The 21,631-nt window shown below is 37.9% G+C and overlaps 1 protein-coding gene across 8 annotated transcripts in view; it reads left to right on the top strand.

Annotated features, from left to right (window-relative positions):
* The first annotated feature begins 469 nt into the window (after window positions 1-469).
* Window positions 470-21,631, top strand: part of AHI1 (Abelson helper integration site 1) — a 220,130-nt gene continuing 198,968 nt past the window's right edge. For 6 of the 8 annotated variants that reach the window (XM_027551631.1, XM_027551630.1, XM_027551628.1 and 3 more), the window contains exons 1-5: window positions 470-731; window positions 1,417-1,479; window positions 5,546-5,613; window positions 7,095-7,219; window positions 20,351-20,907. In XM_027551631.1, coding sequence (XP_027407432.1) covers window positions 5,604-5,613; window positions 7,095-7,219; window positions 20,351-20,907 — 692 coding nt within the window. In that variant the 5' untranslated portion in view covers window positions 470-731; window positions 1,417-1,479; window positions 5,546-5,603. Of the gene's footprint in view, window positions 732-1,416; window positions 1,480-5,545; window positions 5,614-7,094; window positions 7,220-14,667; window positions 14,710-20,350; window positions 20,908-21,631 lie in introns of those variants that run through there. The other 2 variants (XM_027551629.1, XM_027551632.1) reach the window with 2 other exon arrangements.

Genomic DNA, 21,631 nt, shown 5'->3' with positions numbered 1-21,631 from the left:
AACTCAGCACCAGATGAATCGTGGATAATTTTTTTCCCTAAGATTTGGTCTGTGGTACAATTCTGTATTCTTCACGCTTGAAAGGATGTTTCATTTCGTGGGTACGATCGCGTAGGGGAGGGTGGTGGCGGTGGTGGCTTGACAAGTGTATTTCTTGGCATCATTCATGTTTCTTTGCCTTGGCGGGTTCCACGACAGCCTTCGTCTGGCTACAGTTTTGAAGATCAGAGAGCTTCTTCCGGGTGACAGACGGGACGGTAGCAAGCTCCGAGAAGCACCTGCGTATTCCCAGTGTTCCCGCTCCAGGGAGAACGGATTCCCTTTCGTGGCCCGCGCGAGCCCGAGGAGTCCAGCGCGCGGACCCGGAGTGCGCGCCCCACCGCAGTCTGAGGGCGCGCGCGCCGCCTCCACCTACGCCACACAGCAGCGCCTCCGGACCCCGGAGAAGGCGGGGCTGCGGGAGGGGCGGAGCCACGGAGGGGCGCCGAGGTCCGGCAGAGGTCCGAACGGAGAGCAGGGCCCGCATCGGTTGTCATGGGGACGGCGGCGTAGGCAGGCGCTGACGTCGGCGGGAGGCGCGCTGCCTGCACTGCGGCACCAGGCGGGCGCTCAGAGCCTGGGAGGCGGGCGGCTGGGGTGGCTGGTGACCACATCACTCCCAGCCCGCCCCGCACGGTCCGGGCGGTGGCTCCCTGGGGACCCGCTGTCGGCAGTTCTGCGCCCTCTTCTGTGTGAGTACCCTGCAGGCTGGTGGTGGCGGGATCCCGGGCCCGGGAACTCGGCCTGTCCTGCCCTCTCTGGGGACAGCAGCGTGGAGGGCTGCTCAGATCCGAGGGCGTGGGGGCGGTGGGCGCAGCAGGGCGGACGGGGGCCGCGATGGGCCACGGCAGTCTGACCGGCCCAGCTCCGCGGAGTGAAGAGATGTGGTTTTGAGAGTTACCACTACGTACTTACTTTTCTTCTCCCGTTCCTGGGCGGATCTTCTCCGAAGCGTTGAGCGTGTTGTCCTGAAAGAGTGAATGCAATCTTTGCCTTTCCTATTCCAGATTCTGGTTTCAGTTCAGTTCAGTCGCTCAGTCGTGTCCGACTCTTTGCGACCCCATGAATCGCAGCACGCCAGGCCTCCCTGTCCAGCACCAACTCCCGGAGTTCACTCAAACTCACGTCCATCGAGTCAGTGATGCCATCCAGCCATCTCATCCTCTGGCGTCCCCTTCTCCTCCTGCCCCCAATCCCTCCCAGCATCAGGGTCTTTTCCAATGAGTCAACTCTTGGCATGAGGTGGCCAAAGTACTGGAGTTTCAGCTTTAGCATTATTCCTTCCAAAGAACACCCAGGACTGATCTCCTTTAGGATGGAATCTGGTTTAACAGCATTTAAATCAGATGCTCACTAAGTACATTTATTTCCTTTTAGGGTGTCATCTTGGTGCTGAATCTTGAACCTGTGAAATGCCTTCTTAATTACGTCTGAGAAAAGGTGATCGATCTGTTACGTGTCTAAGTCTAGTTACAGTAATAGGGTCATTTCAATATGTATACAAATAGAAGGAAATATATACTATTTAGGAATCTCTTCCAAATGGCTGTGCTGCTTTTCAGCATTACTGTAAGAACATCTACTGACTGGAGTATATGACTTTTCCTTCTTCTGAGAAAAGGATGCTAACAGTTTTTTCACCTGTTGGATTTATGATTGCTGTTACTGCTTGGGTCTTATGGAAGAAGATTGCTTGTTATGAGGACTCTGTAAAGTTAAAAAATACATGTGAAAGAAATTTAAATGCCCCAAAATTTTCATCATATTTATAATCTTACATGTTTATAAAGACTATCTTGATTTATTGATTGAATATGTATACAGGTTTTTGTTTCCTTTTTTCCCATGCTGTAAAATTCAGTTAAGGAGTGAATCATCCAAGCCTCTGCCTGTTTTTTCTTTGATCTTTAGTCGTTTATTGGCTGATAATGAGGTGTTTAGAGAAAAAATAAAATGAGATGAAATGTAACACTGTTTCCCTATTTTGTATTAATATCTCTTAGCAGGTCCTGTTAAAGGCATTGTGAGGGAGAAGTTTTTAAATATAATGACATATATGAAATTCACAGATGTCCTTTTAAGTTTGACCTTAATTTTCCTTGATGCTCTTATTTATCAAATATAAGTCATTATTTAAGGTGTTTGCTATAGTACACATTACCTTTTAGAGATGATTATTTCTGTAGTGTATTTGCTGTGTTCATCATTGAATAATATTAGTGTTTACTAATTGGATTGTACATTAGACTATTAAATAATAGTAAATAATGTGAATACATAATTATGTTTTGTCTATCACATAATTGTCTATTTTTAATACTGTAATAATCACATAAAGTAATGGGCCATCCACTGTGCTGATCACTTTTCAGTATTTCCTCTTCTCCTTATAATAAAGTAGGTGCCATTTTCATTTCCCAGGCAAAAAAAAAAAGAACAAGCCTTAGTGAGATTAAGTGGCTTGCCCAAAGCCATACATTCAGTAATTATCACAACAAGAGCTTATGCCTGACTCCTTTTGACCCTATTACTGCCCCACCCCCTTTTAAAATGGGAATACATAAATGAAGAGAGCATAGGCCTAGCCCTCCCTCAAGCTAGCAGTTTGGTTGGGGAGGGGTGGGTAGTTTATCAGAGTGAAAATTCAGGAAGCAGAAGGAGGAATGAAGATCAAGGCACTTCGGGAGCACAGTGTAGACGAAATCACGTTGGTGTATTGTGGTGGGGTTTATAATGATGCCGCACTTCTTTCTTGAAATTCTTTTTTTCCTTTGGTTACTTCTCCCAGTTTTTCATTTGCTGCCTGATGTCTTTTAGTTTATTTTGTGGGCCCCAAATTTGCTTTTCAGCATTTTTTTCTTGCAATCATCACAAATATAAATAATGCCCAAATTTTTATCCTCTGTCTCATCACTGGATTGCTATATTCTGTTGTCTACTCACATAAATGGATTATATGTATATGTATCTCCATCCTTATACACACCCACATACACTATATGTATATATGTATACAGTAATAATAGCTATCATTTTTGAAGAGCTTGCCATACTCTAGGCATTGTGCTAAGTGTTACTTGCATACTCTTATTTAATCTTTATAGTACCCTATAAGTCATTTATTACTAGTATTCTCTTTTGAAAGATGAGGGATTGAAGTCCACAGAGATTAATCTACTGACGGGTAGAACCAGGAATCTGACAGTAGAGCCAGAGCTTGTAGCTGCTTAATATCCATCAGGTATCAGCCCAACATGTCCCACTAAGTTCACTGAGTGTCCCTGTAAGAAATATTTATTATAATTGTGGCCAGTGTTGTTGATGTCTGTTCTGAGGCACTCTTTTAGCCTTTTAATCATTTAACTCTTAACAACAGTCCTCTAAATAGTTGCCGTTCGACTGACTTTACAGATAAGGAAACAAATTGCCCAGCCTATACAAGTAACTATGGGAGATTACAGTAATTCCAAGACTTGTTATAAACAACTCCGCTATACTTGCCTATACTGTTGCTGCTGCTGCTGCTAAGTCGCTTCAGTTGTGTCCGACTCTATGCGACTCCATAGATGGCAGCCCACCAGGCTTGCCTGTCCCTGGGATTCTCCAGGCGAGAACACTGGAGTGGGTTGCCATTTCTTTCTCCGGTGCATGAAAGTGAAAAGTGAAAGTGAAGATGCTCAGTCATGTTCAATTCTTAGCGACCCCATGGACTGAAACCTACCAGGCTCCTCCATCCATGGAATTTTCCAGGCAAGAGTACTGGAGTGGGGTGCCATTGCCTTCTCCGACATGCCTATACTGTGCTGTACTCCAATTAATAATACTACTGGTCTAATTATTCAAGTCTGAAAACCATGAGAATCATCCTTGACTCTTTGTTCTCTTTAGGAGTTTTTATTTAATGCATCTAAAATGTCATAAATTTTCTGCTCAGGATAAAACAAAAGAAGTAAGCCTTTCTTGATGGCTCAGAGTCATAGTTCAGCCATCTTCCTGATTCTTGAATCACTATGAAGTTCTAGTCCCTCAATTCTGTCCGACTCTGTGACTCTCTGTAGCCCCATCAGGCTCCTCTTTCTCTGGAGTTCTCCAGGCAAGAATACTGAGGTGGGTTGCCATTTCCTACTCCAGGGGATCATCCCACAGGGACTGAACCCAGGTCTCTTGCATTGCAGGCAGATTCTTTACTGTCTGAGCCACCAGGGAATCACTATGGAATACTTTAAATATTAAATCTTTATTTGCTTTATATTTGTTCGTATTTATGTGTGGCCAGGTTTCAGTTACTGATGCAGTTGGCTTTGCAGCCTCTCTCTTTTCTAATCTGGGGTAGATTAGAAAGATGATCTGCCTTATTAGATCTAAATCATCTAGAAAGAGTTAATGCTGGTTCGTATTAATAAGGAATGGGAGGTTTTACTCTGTGGATTTAATGATGTCTATTTTGTCTGTGTACTGGATAGTTGTTATAGAAGTTAACTCACATAATTAGTTTATTTGTATAAACATTCTTTTTAGCATTTCTTTTCAGACTTTTCTGTCCAAAGTACCACTAATACTAAAGGAACATGGATGTAGATCTCTGGTGATCTAGAACCTTAACTCATAACTGTTGAGCCAAATTAAAAAAAAAAATTAAGTCTTTAGTTTTATTCTTAAAAATGTGTGCACATTATGTTCTAATGCGAGAATTAATGTTTTAGACACCCTCATCTTTTAAAAAATTGAAAATTTAAGAATATATATACTGAGTTTATCCATGGTTTAGGTACACAATGATACACACCCAGGTATTGATCTGAGAAGATGGAATGAATATTTGTGCTAAACCTTCTGTTGTAGCAGTATTTTCAGTGGCAGGCACAGAAATATTTAAATTCATTATCTGTGAATGTGCCACCCAGAAGTATACTTTACTAGTGCAATAATGTATGCACTTGGGAAAATCAATCCCGATATGGGGTTTGGTTTCTCAGAAGTACATTGAAATGTCCATTTATTTACTTAAAATACTTTAGTGTTAGTCGCTCAGTCATGTCTGACTCCGTGACCTCATGGACTGTAACCTACCACGCTCCTCTGTCCATGGAATTCTCCAGGTAAGAATACTGAAGTGGATTGCCATTCCCTTCTCGGGATCTTTTTGACCCAGGGATCAAGCCGGGGTCTCTCGCGTTGCAGGCAGATTATCTACCATCTGAGCTACCAGGAAAGCCCAAATACTTTAAAAACATACTAAGTAAGACGCTTGTTGCCTTTCAATAATTAAAAAAAAAATTTCTCAATATATACATATTTTGCTCAATTTTGATCCAGTTTGCTTCACTTTAAGACTCTAAACTGATTTAGATATATTTAAGTTGTTTGTATAAGATAGGGATAAGTGAACTTAGTTTTATTTTTAACCTGTTGAGATAGTGGACAATCACATAATGTTGCATGAAGAATATTCTATAATTTTTATTTGGAAAATCCATTTTACAAATAAATCTCTTTGTTTTAACAGGATCCTGACTGAATCAATGCTTTATACTATCACTCAGTGCTCTCCATAAAGCTGAGATATGCCCACTGGTAAGATTTCTATGAAATTTTTTATATGCAGTGCATGTTATTTACTTTAAAGTTTGGATTATTTTAAGGGATTCTTTAACCAATTAAGGAGTAAAGTAGATATCATCAACCAAATATAACATTTATAGATACTTCATAGTTTGATATTTCTTTCTGTGAAATATTGGTAATTAAGGTTAATATGTATTCAGTGGCTGGCAATTTGGGACTCAGCTGGGCAGAGTAAATAACATATGGTTAGTTTTTATTTTTTATTATCAAATGGATATTTGACTTTAAAGTAGACTTTGGTGAACTTTTTCCTAAAAGGCAAGCTAGTAAACATTTTAGGTTTGGTCTCTGCTATAATTACTCAACTCTGCCATAGAAGCACAGAGGCAGCCATGATAATTCTTAACAGAGTGGGTATGGCTGTGTTTCAGTAAAACTTTATTAAAAGAGTTGACTGGCCTGCAGGTAGTTTCCCAATACCTGCCCTGGGGCATTCATTCATTCAGCATTTATTTGAAACATGTTTGCGTATTTATTCTGTTCTAGACCCCATAATAGCTAGGGACGTCATTATGAACTACTGGGTATAGTGGGAGAGTCACAGTATATTTATATATATATATAGGTATACAAATAATTATACAAATTCAAGCTGGGTTAAGTGCTGTGAAGGAAAAAAAGTCTGCATTGTGAGAAATGGAGAAATATAGATGAGGTTGTCAGGAAATGTTCCACTTCACAGGCAACATTTAAAACAGGCATATTAACCCCAGCCAGGTGTGAGGAGTTAGAAGACGTCTGCACAGGGTAGAAGCAGCTTCATGTGGGAAATTGTCTGTACTGGCAGAAGAGCTAAAAAAGAAAAAAAGGTATGTCTGGCTAGAATGTAGGAATGTCACGGGCTGTTTTTTTTTTTTAACTGAAGCTGTAGAGGTAGACAGGCCAGGAAATGAGAACCATGTAGGGCATGTGAACAACTTGTTTTATTTTGTTCTAAGTGAACTGGGAAACTCACAGTCTTAAGCAAGGACTAGCCTGATATGATTTATGTTTTAAAGGGGAAAACAACTTTCAGCTTTTAATATTTGTTGAAGGCTTGATTGTTGGCCAGTCACGCATTAAGTCATTTTTCATGAAAAAGTGATCTTTGACTTAGGATTATTCTGACTTTACACATAAGGAGAATGAAGTTTAGAGATGTTAAGTGACTTGTTTTAAGGCCACATAACTAACAGTGGCAGATACTGTGTGCATGGTAAGTAAAAAGTTAACTTAGCAAAGGAAACTTTTGGAGGGAGTAACCCAGAAGGTAAGTGGGGTATAAGTGAGTTTGGTGTCACCAAATCCAAAAGAAATGTTGTTTAAGAAAGGACTCGTCAACTGTTTTAACTAAAGCAGGTATTTGCGAGGCTGTGGGGTTTTATTTTTTATCATAATGTATGTGATAGAAGAGTTGCAGAGAAAATGACAAGAGTCATTATCATTTGTAGTTGAGAGTGAAGCTAAAGTGAAGACCAAAGTTCGCTTTGAGGAGTTGCTTAAGGCCCACAATGATCTAATACGTGAAAGAAAAAAACTGAAGAAGAAAATTGCCCAACCTGGAGAAAAAATCTCAGTGAGTAATTCATCATTTGGTAATGTTGACTTGAATATCTGCATAAAACCAAGAGTTTCATATGAAAACTCTAAGGAACTTTGGAAATTAAAAACAGCAAAATGGTCAATCACATTGTAAAACAAAGCTTGCCTTCAAATCAGCCTCGCTCTTGGAGTATCGAGTTCTTGAGTGCTGTCCTACATGAATAACAGACCATCTGGTTGAAGTGACCAGGGATACCAGGGAAACGCAAACTAGCCGTATTACACGGTCTTGCAGAAAACCCTTATTTTTAACCCAGAATTGTGAAGAATTTAGGAAGTAATATCTTATTTCAGATATGTAATGGCTTATCCTCATATAGACTTCTACTGATTCTACCCATCAGAACCAGGGGAAATCAATGGACTCTTAAAGGAAGAGTTACCCTTTTGTACTTGAGGTACACTTTCAAATGATAGAATTTTTTGGTATCACCCTTGAAGGGACTGAAGATACAGAACTCAAAGAAATACTAAACAAGTCAGAAATTAACTACAACCTGATTCCCAGGGTATTAGAGTCTGTAATAGTATCCCAGGTAAGGCACTATTCATTCTTCAAACCTGTCTCGCTATTTCTATTTCTGTTTCCATTTCATACACTCCTTTGACCATAATCTCTGTGTACTCACAGATACACACACAAGCACAAATAAGTAACTTCATGCAAGTTCTGGCAGTTGGTACTCGTGTGTTCTGGTTGTTGATAAGAGGAATACACACATTCCTTTAACAGGAGTTTTATGAGTTATATGCATCCTATATTTGACTTGTAGCATATTTTAACCTAGTCTGTATTTTGTCATGAGACCTGTTCATTTTAGCGTTCTGTCTGGCAGCCATCAGTGTAATCATTATATTCTTGATTGAAACAACAAAAAAAGTAATAACCTTGGCTAGTATCCAGCCGCATGCATGTAAGGAGTTCCTAGTACCCTAGTGTACTACACTGCATATGAAGTAAGAACCACTGACAGAGTGGAGCAGATTAGGTCTGCCGTAGTGGATGCTGCTCTAAGATAGAACATGCTGCTTTTGGTGTATGGTAGGGAATAGTGGCATATGGACAGTGAACATTGCTTACTGGTACATGCCCTCACCTTGAGGAAAGTGGTATACATTTGGCAAACCAGAAAGAACCCTGGATGCAACTGCAGAATATTTTTATGGACTCAGACAAAGTGGAACTCATACTTTCTCTCTCTGTCAGAACTGGGCTTTGTGAGCATGAACAAGGTACAGTTTAAGCCAGAGATGCTAAATTAAATGGGTAACCAGAAAATGGGCAGAAGATATGTCCAGTTATCTAAGATCCAGTTTAGGTGTGGGGGACACATAAGGGATAGGTAATTAAAAGTAACTTAGTCTCTTTTGGCACACACTAGGCCATCCACAGTCTCTCTTAATTTAAAGATAAAAGTATTTAGGAAGAAATTTTCAGCTGGACAGAAACAGCTTATTCCTAGAATGCAAAAATATTTTTGAAATGCTTTACTTTAACAAATAGAGGAGAATACTTGTTTTTATTTACTAAATAATAGTGCTCTCTTTCAAGCACTTCAAAATATTTTGTGTGTATTCACTAGTTTTTAATTTAATGTAAACAATACAATTATGAAGCTTCATTTACATTTATACATAGGGAAACTAGATCATAGAGAGTTTGAATAACTTACCCAAAGTTGCATGCTGCTAAGTCGCTTCAGTCGTGTCCGACTCTGTGCGACCCCACAGACGGCAGCCCACCAGGCTCCCCCGTCCCTGGGATTCTCCAGGCAAGAACACTGGAGTGGGTTGCCATTTCCTTCTCCAATGCATGAAAGTGAAAAGTGAAAGTGAAGTCGCTCAGTCGTGTCCGACTCTTAGCGACCCCATGGATTGGAGCCTACCAGGCTCCTCTGTCCATGGGATTTTCCAGGCAAGAGTACTGGAGTGGGGTGCCAGTGCCTTCTCTGCAAAGTTGCATAGTTAATGATAAACCCTTGATTCAAACTGACAATCTGACTTCAGAATCTACTGTCTTCACCACAACCCAATAGGACCCTGTTTAATAAAGTAAGAAGTGATAGGACCTCTTTAAAACAAGAACTCCCAAGTGTAGAACAGGCTGAGACTAAAAAGGAAGCAGGCTTAAATAAGAAAATTAAGCAAAGGGAAAGCCATAGAAGAATTCATAATAATGGAAGGTTTATCTTACTGTTTTTCAACTATCAGGCACTCTGATAAGGTTTTTACAAATTATCATTTCTGATTCTCCTGTTAATCATGAAAGTACGTATTAGAGATCTTATTTTGCACATGAGAAATTTTATGACCATCTGAATAGAAAACCACTTACTATCTCTGCCAGGTTCATATAGCCAGAAATAGAGTAAGTTGGAGTTATTTACATGTAGGTGGTGCTAGTGGTAAAGAATCCACCTGCCAGTGCAGGAGACTTAAGAGACACAAGTTTGATCCCTGGGTTGGGAAGATTCCCTGGGGAAGGGAATGGTTACCCATTCTAGTATTCTTGCCTGGAGAATTCCATGTAAAGAGGAGCCTGGTGGGCTACAGTCCATGGGGCTGCAAAGAGTCGGACACAACTGAGCACACACACACATTTTTCTATGTATTAACATGTATCAAAAATTTTATTTAGCCCACTGATTAATGAGGGAACCAGTAAGATGTTATAACCAGTTCAAATGGATGTGATGTACAGAGATTTATATTATTTACCAGACAAAATTCAGTTGCATTATATTAGAAATCATTTACATAGCTTTCCCTTCTCCAGGGGATCTTCCAACACAGGGATCAAACCCACGTTTCTCACAATGCAGGCAGATTCTTTACCAGCTGAGCCACAGGGAAGGCCATATTATTATTTACCAGACAAAATTTAGTTGCATTATATTAATGGAAATCTTCTACATAGATTACATACATTACAAAAATCTTTTACAAATTCCTGTGCACAGGAAACATTTGCATTGCTATGAGTGTTCTACATGTTAACCCTTTTTCTCTACCAAGTTGTAAAACAGTCAATGAAAGCAGAAATAACCAGAATAGATGAGCTAATTTTCACCCACTACATTTCAAAGACTTTTGTTACACTAAAGTAAAACCAAAACAGCCTGAATCCTTCTATTTAGAGATAACCTACATATACAAATTTTGTGCCATATTTTTTAATATCATGTAAGAATTTTAGAATCTGGATTTAAAACTACAGTCTCTCTGTGATTCTTTCTTCATTGCTGCCTCAAAAACTGTACCTGAGGCCTAAAATAATAGAATTGACACTAAGGAAAAATTTAGTGATTGGGCAACAAACATGAGAGAGAATGGCCGAAACTAAAATGAAAGATACAGTAAATAAGGACATATAGAAATACTTGACTTACAAGTCTGTGTTCCGAGACGGCACTAATGGAGCAGAAATAATAAAAAGAGCATAAGGAGGAAGCTTTCCTGAGAATGACAAAGGATGTGGGAAGAGATGAATCCATCTTGCATTCCAGGTAAAGTTTGAGATGAGAACTCTATCTGGAAACTTAAATTTCAAGGGAGAGAGAAATTTTGCTAACATCTAAACAGAAGAAACACCTCGTACATTTCCAGCTTCTCTCCAAAAACACTTAAGTCCAAAGACAATGGAGCAATATCCATACAATATTTAGGGGAAAATAGTGTTCCAAGGAATGTACTTGCCTACATTGTCAGTCGTGTATGAGAGCAATAGGGAGCATGTGAATTGGGAAAGAGTTATGACTGGTGTTCCCTCCTGAAAAAAATCAATAAAACTATGGAAGATAGATTAGTTGAGTGTGTAGTACCATCTCCAGAGACATGAATGAAAACAAAGTATTTAGGAATAGAGAATTTATAATCTGAAAATAAATTTGGATGAGCCTTGAAACCAGTTATGCATGTAGAAGTTTCTCCATCGTTTGTGCCAGGTGTTTGAAGAAGCTATGGTACAGGGACTGGTACTGCTAACATTGCTTTAGCTTCTAGGGAAAAAGGTCGTTTGCAGTCTCATTTCATCTCATATTAAATTACATATCAGATATCTTAAAAAGTTAAATGTAAAAACCTAAATTAATAGACAAATATTTAAATAAGAAAATAGAAGTGGGCTGGTTCAGTTTTCCAGTGTGGGAAATGAAAGACATCTGATTTTAAATGAAAGACATCCAAATAATGAGAATATTCTCTGTCTGCACATAGAAAACCAGTAAATACTTGTTGAAGGAATAGATAAATCTGAGGTAGAAGATACTTTGAGTCAGAAACAAATACAACTAAAAGTTAGCTAATTCACTGAAACTATGATTTTTTTATAGTCACAGATCTAGTACTCATATAGCCAATAACATAGTAATAGCTAAAATTTATTGAACACTTGTATTCTGGAATCAGAAGGTTCTTTTTAACGTTCTATTCCCCTATCAATCTGAAGAACAACCTATGAGTAAGTTCCATTCCAAATGTTAATAAATAAAGAAATGCTACAAATAAATGCCTTGAATAGTAAGATACTATATCTCTCAGGGCTTTCCAAGTGGTGCTAGTGGTAAAGAACCCACCTGCCAGTGCAGGAGACATAAGAGACGTGGATTCGATGCCTGGGTTAGGAAGATCCCCCGGGGAAGGGCATTACAACTCACTCCAGTATTCTTGCCTGGAGAATCCCATGAACAGAGGAGCCTGATGGGCTACAGTCCATAAAGTCATGAAGAGTGAGACACAACTGAAGCAACTTAGCACTCAGGTGTCTTAAATGAGCAAAAGGTGTGAAAAAAAATTACAAGAGAAAATGACATCGACTAATAAAATACAGGAACACTGTAAAAGCTATTTAGGTTGGAAACCAGAATGGTATTTTTACTTACCAAGAAAGTATTCAGAAGTTAATTACCAGGGTAGAGAGCAAAACTTTTTAATATGATGTTCATAAAAAATGAAGCAGTACAAGTAGGACAACTTTTTCAGAAAGTTTAACTATAAAAAGGAATATTTTCAGTGCTGATATTGGGGAAGATAGAAAAGGCAGTGGCAACCCACTCTAGTACTCTTGCCTGGAAAATCCCACGGACGGAGGAGTCTGGTAGGCTGTGGTCCATGGGGTCTCGAAGAGTCGGACACAACTGAGCGTCTTCACTTTCACTTTTCACTTTCACACATTGGAGAAGGAAATGGCAACCCACTCCAGTGTTCTTGCCTGGAGAATCCCAGGGACGGGGGAGCCTGGTGGGCTGCCGTCTATGGGGTCACACAGAATTGGACACGACTGAAGTGACTTAGCAGCAGCAGCATTGGGGAAGATAAGGAAGAGATTTGATGATACAGGACAGGAAAATTTTTAGAACACAAGTTAAGACCCACCTCTTTATAATGAGAAAGACAGAGAAAAAGATTGTTTAGAGTACATGAAAATTTGTAGATTTGGTAGTAGAAAGTTGCAGCTTTCCATTTGATGGCTTTTGACTCACCCGTGAAAGTGAGTCAAGAAGTGACAACATTGAACATCAGAGGTAAGTAAAGACAGTTTGAAATAGCCAGTGTGCAGAAGGTACAGAAGAATGCATACAAACAGATTATGCAGTATGGGAGAATTGTTTGTAGCTTTGAGGTCTCAGTTGAATTTATAGGCCATATCTTTAGAATAGTACCAATCTTTGAAGTGGTTCAGTTTCTTCAGGCAGCATTCAACAGCCTGGTTATAGTTACAGAGATGAACATCACTTAATTTGAACAGTACCCCACTCTAGTACTCTTGCTTGGAAAAACCCATGGACGGAGGAGCCTGATGGGCTGCAGTCCATGGGGTCGCTAAAAGTAGGACACGACTGAACAACTTCACTTTCACTTTTCACTTTCACACATTGGAGAAGGAAATGGCAACCCACTCCAGTGTTGCCTGGAGAATCCCAGGGACAGGGGAGCCTGGTGGGCTGCCGTCTGTGGGGTCGCACAGAGAATCGGACACGACTGAAGTGACTTAGCAGCAGCAGAGTTTTTTCCAGACAGGTGTGATGGATAAAAAGTACATGATAATAGCAAATGATGAATGAAGTGACCGATTATGAAATCAAAGTATGAAGAACTAGAGATGAGAGGCATGATAGATACGGAGGATATATTGAGTTCAAACCATAATGAATGATTTATTGTTTTATATCACTAAGTCTGGAGTGGTTTAATACTCAGTAGTAATAACTGAAACCAATAAGTATAAATTGTTAAGTAGAGAATAAATACTCAAACTGTGGCTATTATTAATTTTGAAGTTGCATCTGAATTTTTGCCTTAATTTAAAGGAAGGACTTTAAATCATTATCATTGTCAATCCTTTATCATCTTGATTTCACTCTTTGATTTTCTATCTCATTTTATCCTAATGTTATTTCATAGAGGTGATAACTTCTTTTATGAATAACAGTTTCTAAAAATGTTCTATGTGTTAATTTTAAAGGGTGGAAAATATGCTAGATTTTCTTGTTGTTCAGTCACTCAGTTGTGTTCAATTCTTTGTGACCCCATGGCCTGCAGCATGCCAGGCTTCCCTGTCCTTCACTATCTCCTGGAGTTTTCTCAGGCTCATATCCTGAGTCAGTGATGCCATCCAACCATCTCGTCCTCTGTTGCCCCCTTCTCTTGCCCTCAATCTTTCCCAGCATCAGAGCCTTTTCCAGTGAGTCAGCTCTTTGCATCAGGTGGCTAAAGTATTGAAGCTTCAGCTTCAGCATCAGTCCTTCCAGTACTCAGGGTTGATTTCCTTCAGAATTGACTGGTTTGATCTCTATACTGTCCAAGGGACTTTTAAAGAGTCTTCTCCAGCACCACAGTTCGAAAGAATCAATTCTTTGGTGCTCAGCCTTCTTTATGGTCCAGGTCTCACATCTGTACATGATTATTGGAAAAGCCATAGCTTTGACTCTTTGGACCTTTGTCGGCAAAGTGATATCTCTGCTTTTTAAACATGTCTAGGTTTGTCATAGTTTCTTTCAAGGAGCAAGCGTCTTTTAATCTCATGGCTGCAGTCACCATCTGCAGTGTTTTTGGAGCCCAAGAAAATAAAATCTGCCGCTGTTTACATTTTTTTCCCTGTTTGCCATAAAGTGATGGGACCAGATGCAATGATCTTAGTTTTTTGAATGTTGAATTTTAAACCAGCTTTCTCACTTTCTTTCACCTTCATCAAGAACCTCTTTAGTTTTTCTTTGCTTTCTGCTGTTCAAGTAGTGTCATCTGCATATCTAAGGTTGTTGATATTTCTCCCTGGCAATCTTGATTCCAGCTTGTGATTCGTCCAGCTCGGCATTTTGCATGATGTACTCTGCATATAAGTTAAATAAGCAGGATGACAATATACAGTCTTGACGTACTCCTTTCCCAGTTTTGCACCAGTCCATTGTTATACGTCCAGTTCTAACTGATGCTTCTTGATCTTCATACAGATTTCTCAGGATGCAGGTAAGGTGATCTATTATTCTCATCTCTTTAAGAATTTTCTGCAGTTTGTTGTGATCCACACAGTCAAAGGCTTTAATGTAGTCAATGAAGCAGATGTTTTTCTGGAATTCTTTTGCTTTTTCTGTGATCCAGCTGATGCTGGCAATTTGAGCTTTGGTTCCTCTGCCTTTTCTAAGTCCAGGTTTCATAATATTCTTTAGTTAGTTCATGTATTCATTCACCTTTTTCAGGCTCAACATTCCAGAAGCTCAGAGCTCAGTTCTCAGGAGCCATTCAAGAGCTTATCCTGCAAACAGGCCTAGGATTTGCAGGATTTGAGCAACGAGGGCTGCTGAATTAACCCTTTTCTTCACAACTCTAACCAGACTGATCAGAAAAACAATGAAAGAAGACAAATAACTAATACTAGGAATGTAAATATAATTCACTGCAGATGTGTTAAAGACCTAAATAGGACAATAAAGGAGTATTATGAATAACTTTATGACAATAAATTTAGCAACTTAGATAAAATGTGTAAATTACTTCAAGGCTACAAGCTACTGAATATTTTATATCTTTTTTAAAAATTTATTTGTGGTTAAAAACCTGTGGAAAAAACTAGGTGGCTAGTTTTCTCAGCTGACTTTATTAATACATTTTACCAACCATTTGAGGAAGAAATCATATTATTCTATATAAACTCTTTCAGACTATGTAAAAAGAGGGAATACTTCTCCATTCTTTTGATGGGGGTAGCAATTTTAAATTAATACTAAAAGAGAAAGACATTATAGGAAAATTACACCAGTATCCCTTTTGAACCCAGAGCAGATATCTTCCACAAAATTTAGGGAATCAGTCTTATATAAAAATAATTATATACATTATGTAATTTATCTCAGCAGTATATCAAAGTATTGAAAAAAAATCATGTAATTCACCATAAAATTAAACAAAACCATATGATCATCTCAATAAATGCAATAAAAGACTTGACAAAATTTGTCACCCATTCTGATAACTAAAACAAAAAGAGAAGGGAACTTCTTCAACTTGATAGAGGGAATCTACAATAACTTACAGTTAAAATTACTTAAAATTTAAAAACTGACAGCTTTTGCTCTAAGCTTGAGCACATCACCATAGATATTCATAATTGTATGGGTAACCAATGCAATAATGCAATTTTTGAAAAAAAGTATAAAGACTGTAAAAGAAGTAAAAGAATCTCATTCGCAGATGACAGAATCTCAAAAAAATGCTATTAGAACTATTAATGAGTTAGCAGAATATAAGGTCTAAATATAAAAACCAATTGTATTTTTGTACCAGTAGTGAATAATTTAAAATTTAAAATGTCATTTGTAATAGTAACCAAATATGTAGTAATCTAGGATACATTTATCAAAATATATGCAAACCTGGATACTGGAAATCCCTAATCTGCTAAAAATCAAAACCAAATAGATATATCCATGTTCATGGATTGAAAGTATTGTCAGATAATTATTGACAGATTATTATTATCCATTCTCTGAAATTCTGATCTATTGATTCAATTTAATCCTAATCAAAATGCCAATAGACTTCAAGACTTAAAAATCTGATTTTCAAATTTATTTGGAAATATAAACAACAAACTTAGAACAGCCAAAAAATTTTGAAAAGGAAGAACAAAGTTGAAGGAATTTTATTATCTGATTCAAAACTCAATACCAGGACAACCTGGTATTGTCATAAAGGTGGACATATAAGTCATGAATCAGCAGAGTCTAGAAATAGACTCCAGTGTAGGTGGTCAATTGATTGTTGCCAAAATTACCAAGATACCTCAGAGGGGAAAAGGATAATCTTTTTCAACAAATTTTGCTGGGACAATCAGATATACAATACTATAACTATGACCATATCATATTCAGAAATTAAGTAGAAATGGATCTATGACTTAAAAAATTTAAGAGCTAAATTCTATATATATAGCTTATAAAATAAGCAAGATAAGCTTGGTAAACTTGAGTTATGAATAGATTTCTCAGGATACAAAAGTATGAACCATAAACGAAAAGGGGGTTAAATTGGGCTTTGTGAAAATTCAAAACATTGCTAAGAAAATGAAAACATAAAATTATAAGTTGAGGGAAAATATTTGCAACACATTGATAAAATGTATTGAGAAAACTTTAGGAACTCTCAGAACTCATTGATGTGAAACAACCTTGTGAAAATGGGCAAAAGAGTTGAACACTTAACCAAAGAGATACAGATAGGAAATAAGCATGTGTAATGACGTGCTTAGTAAAGATGTGGTTAGTACGATGTGTGTGCTCGGTTGCTCAGTCGTGACCAACTCTGCGACCCCACGGACTGTAGCCCACGAGGCTCCTCTGTCCATGGGATTCTCCTGGTAAGAATACTGGAATGGATTGCCATTTCCTCCTCCCGGGGATCTTCCTGACCCAGGGATATTCCCTGCGACCCAGGTATCAAACCTGCATCTCCTGTGTCTCCTACACTGCAGGTGGATTCTTTACACCAGAGCCACAGGGGAAGCCTGCTTAGTAATGCCGTTAATAATTAATTTGAAAACAATACGGAGATACCATTACATACCTATTAGAATGCAAAAGGATGAAAATTGACAATGCTAAGTGCTGACAAGTGTGTTAAATAATTGGAACTCACAAATTTGAGAGTGTGAACTGGTACAGCCATTTTAGGAAGCCGTTTGGCAGTTATTTAAGAACTTAAGCGTATACTTAGCATATATAGCAGTTGTACTTATGGATGTTTACTCAAGAGAAATGAAAACATAACATGCAAAGCTAGAAATAACTCAAATGTCCATTAGTTGGTATATGGAGAAATAAAATGTAGTATCTTTCCATACAATGAAAATACTGCTCGGCAGTAAATGGAATGTTATTATAAATGCAACCACATGAATGAATCTCAAAGCTTTATGCTGAGTGAAGGATAGAAACAAAAAGCTATCTTCTGTATGATTCCATCTATATGAAATTCTAGACAAGACAAACTATAGTGAAAGAAAACAGATCAGTGGCTGAGTGGGGCCAGGACTTGGAGGGTAGGGATTGGTTTTGTAAAGGAACGCGTAGGGTACTAGAAATGTTTAGTGTCACAAATGATAGTTGTGCTGTCATGTGGTGTCATGGTGTATATGTTTGTCAGAATTGATTTAAGTATACGCTTACAGCCGGTGGTGATTATTGTAATTCATATAATTTGTTATGTCTCAGTAATACTTATTTTTAAAAACAGACAAGCTAAAGTGAAAAATGGTGCAGAGATGGTAAAGATAAACGGATGGTTAAAGATAAATAGAACATGAACAAATGTATTTGAGAGATTTCAAAATTCAGTGATAGTCCATGAAATGTGAAATTCCGTGAAGTAGACTTTTTCAATTATAGTATGACAAAACTAGAACAACAAAATTTAAAATTTATAAATTACTTGGTAATGTAAAATCTATCTCGTGAAGCGATTAGCAAGAAAAAGGGAATACAAACCACAAAAACAGGAATTTAAAAAGTAATGAAACTGTCATCTCAATAGAATTGTGGAATGCTACCAAAGATGCTCTAAGGATTGTATTTAAAATGATGTTATTAGTACAAAGGTTGACAGATCAATGGAAGAGAATAAATAAACATCTTATGAGCTTCATATGATGAGCTTCCCCAGGGTTTCATTTTCAAAATCCTTTCTTCTAGACTATAATTCTTTCTTCAAGAGTTTCTAATTTTTGCTTATCTTTTTCCATTTATTAGTATCCTCACAGTTTACCTTGATTGCCACTACATTTCTGGTACTGAGAAAACAGAAAAGTTAGCATTTGCTCTGTATTGATGTAATGGGAATTCAAGGTTATTAGGTATGACTGTCTTCAGAGAAAGAAGACAAAAGTAAGTTTCTGAACAGATTATCATTGATTTTCCTTGTGTGAGGCAATCTAGGATTGAATTTTGGGACTTCTTTTTTAAGTAATTTCTGAATTTTTTTCTATTTTTAAATTTTCTGTTTTCTTACTGTTTTATGGATATATTGCTTCTAGAAACAGAACATGTGAAAATAAACTTTTAAGAAGATTTTTTTTTTTAATTTGATTAGGAAATATTTTTGAAGGATATGGCTTCAGAATTTATCCTTAAGGAATAGGTAGAATTTGGAAATATATTTTAGGTGAGCAGAAGAGTCTTAAAGATGGTAAAATATTGGCTATGTGGTGGAATACATTTTTCCATCTTTTCACATATATTAGATATTCTAACTACTTTGAAACATGAGGGTTTTCAATAATTGAACTTTAGTCTTCACTGGTTCCGTCATTTCTGGGAGAATTCTTTGACTTCAATCTTTTATCACTGTGGTTTTACCCATTCTGTTTTTGAACGCATCTCTTCAGCTTTTATTTCTGTCACTCAAAATTTTAGTTCTAACATCTGCAGTTGTTTTTCATCTCATATTTTTTGGAATTTCTTAATATTAATTCTACTCATTTTAAATTATTTTGTTGATGCTGTTTGTTTTTCTTCCATGTTAATTTTTCTCTTTTATTGGATTTGGTGGACTTCTCGATTCTGCTGCTTTCCCTCAGTGTTCTCAGTTGTTCGTCATCTTTGTGTTTGAGAATTTTTCTCCTGCCTGTTGGTTGTTTTCAACATAGCGTGCTTCTGCTGTTGGTGAGGATTGTACCTACCTGAGACATGAAGCCGTATCTCTGTCTGTTCAGCTGTTTTGTTCTCTGGGTGAAAGTCACCATGTAACACAGCTGGAGGAGGGGAACAGAGCTGCCCTCCCAACTCCTCAGTTGGTCATCCTCAGGCTTATCCCTTCTTTTCGTGTTCCTTGCCTCAGCTTATGGCCTCTCCAGAACCAGCCTTTTCTCTGGACAAGTCTTTTCCTACAGGTTGTGGTTTTCTTTGGTAGTTTCTTAATGGATTTCTTAATGGATCTAATCCTGCCTGTTTTTCATCCTTGGGGGATTTCTCAAAATATTTATTTTATTACTAATAACATTCCTTTTTGATTTCTAGCATTATTTTCTGTTTATTTCTTATTTTAAATAATTTTGAATGGAGAAAGTTATTAATACAAGTATGTGCTTAGTCATTTGATTTAACTTGATAATATTTAATACTTAAAAGCCTTTTCACTGATATGTTTAGACTAATTGCACAGTAACCCTAGAGCTATAAACCTTTGGTTTTTGAATTTAATTATGAAGCAAGATAAATGACCTGTGTGTTTTCTATTAGAGAACATGAAATACTTTAACCATAGCTCTTCTAGCAATTTCACTGATATCTCTTAATTAGGTTAGAGTATGGATCATTTTGCCAGAGGAAAGTAGCATTTGAGATTTGAGCAGTTAATTCACTTTTAAAAAGTCATTAACATGTTCCCCATGTTAGTTAACTCATTTGATATGAATTTATTCTCAAGATTGCTGGTCTAAGACTGGGAGAATAAGCAGGAAAACGCTCCCCAAAGGCCCTAGAATGGTGTCAAAGTGCTGGAGTAAAAAGTGAAATATTCTTCCCAGTATTGCATATTGTGAAACAGTCAACATGATTTTATCTTCACAGAACTAAACTGTGTTTAGTTGACACTCTGTTATTGTGTCGTCTTCTCCTAGCTTGATGCTGTTACAAGCAATCTTCAGAAAATCAGGGAAACTAAAAGTGATGATATAACTGCTGCTAACACTAAGAACCCAGAGAAGAACATGCGAGTAATTAAAAACAAACCAAGGGATCCGCAGTCAGCAACTGAAGATCCAGAAAATGATGTTATTGTGGAGGAGGACAAGCAAGAAAAGGCAAATAAAAAGGTTATGAAAACAGCGCTCCAGGTGACTGCACAAGAGATGGAGCCAGAAGCTCCTGAGAAGGGAGATGCGGCACCTCAGAAAAGACGGACTAAGCCACAGCCAGGTGTGACTCATGACAAAAGTGAAAAGGCCAAGGAGGAAGGAGAAAAGAATACTTTAGATGAGGAACAACTGATGCAAGTATACCAGCTCCAAGTGGCTGAAGAAATGGCAAAGGAGATTAAGAAGAAAATCCGAAAGAAACTCAAGGAGCAGTTGTCTTACTTTCCCTTAGATTCTTCATTGCATGATGACAAATTGAGTGGTGAAAAAAGAAAAAAGAAAAAAAAGAAAGTTCCCACCTTGTCTAAATCTGAAACAAGGTATGTTACATTGATAAATATATAATGTCCTCTTTAAAAAACACTATTTTCAGCTTTTGAGTGATACCTGGAGTTTTGTTACTAAGTCCAAGCTTATAGTGCTTGCCTCATAAAAGGCCAGTAATTTTGAGAGACCAGTTGTTGGGGCAATGAATGGCAACTTTATTCAGAAAGCCAGCAAATTCAGAAGATGCTTCATGCCCCAGATAACCATCTTGCCTGAGATAGAATTCAAGCTCCTTCTGAGGAGGAGGGAGTACTAAATACTAAAGGGAGAGGGAGTCAAGTCAAACACTTTCTGGTTCCCATAAACCTCCAGAGAGGATCTGTTCATTTCTTTCTCCCTGCAGTCATTCACAGGTGGACCTGGTAAGGATGTTTCCTGCAAGTTAAACAAAGGTATTTTAGCTTAATTTTCATCACTTGGGGAGCAGCGTTTCCAGAGATGGGCCATTATGTATAATTTAAGCACACAGGCAACATCCTTTTAGTGATTAACTTGTAATAGAATACAAAAGGTTCTTCCTGTTACAATTCCCCCTGTTGGTGTCCATACCACAGTCTTGTGGGATAAGGGACAAAGACCATTCTGCTGAATGGAAGTGACAAATTTCCTTAGACTCTTCAGTCAGCCCTTTTTGAAATCTTTAGTCAGTCCTATTTGAACCAGATGAAACCTCTCACCACTTTGTTGTCTAATTCATAATAACTTGTGGTTTTGGTT

Source organism: Bos indicus x Bos taurus, chromosome 9 (genome assembly GCF_003369695.1).
Source record: "Bos indicus x Bos taurus breed Angus x Brahman F1 hybrid chromosome 9, Bos_hybrid_MaternalHap_v2.0, whole genome shotgun sequence".
Lineage (NCBI taxonomy): Eukaryota > Metazoa > Chordata > Mammalia > Artiodactyla > Bovidae > Bos > Bos indicus x Bos taurus.
Note: the sequence above shows the minus strand (reverse complement) of the source record. Positions and strands in the feature narration are given on the sequence as shown.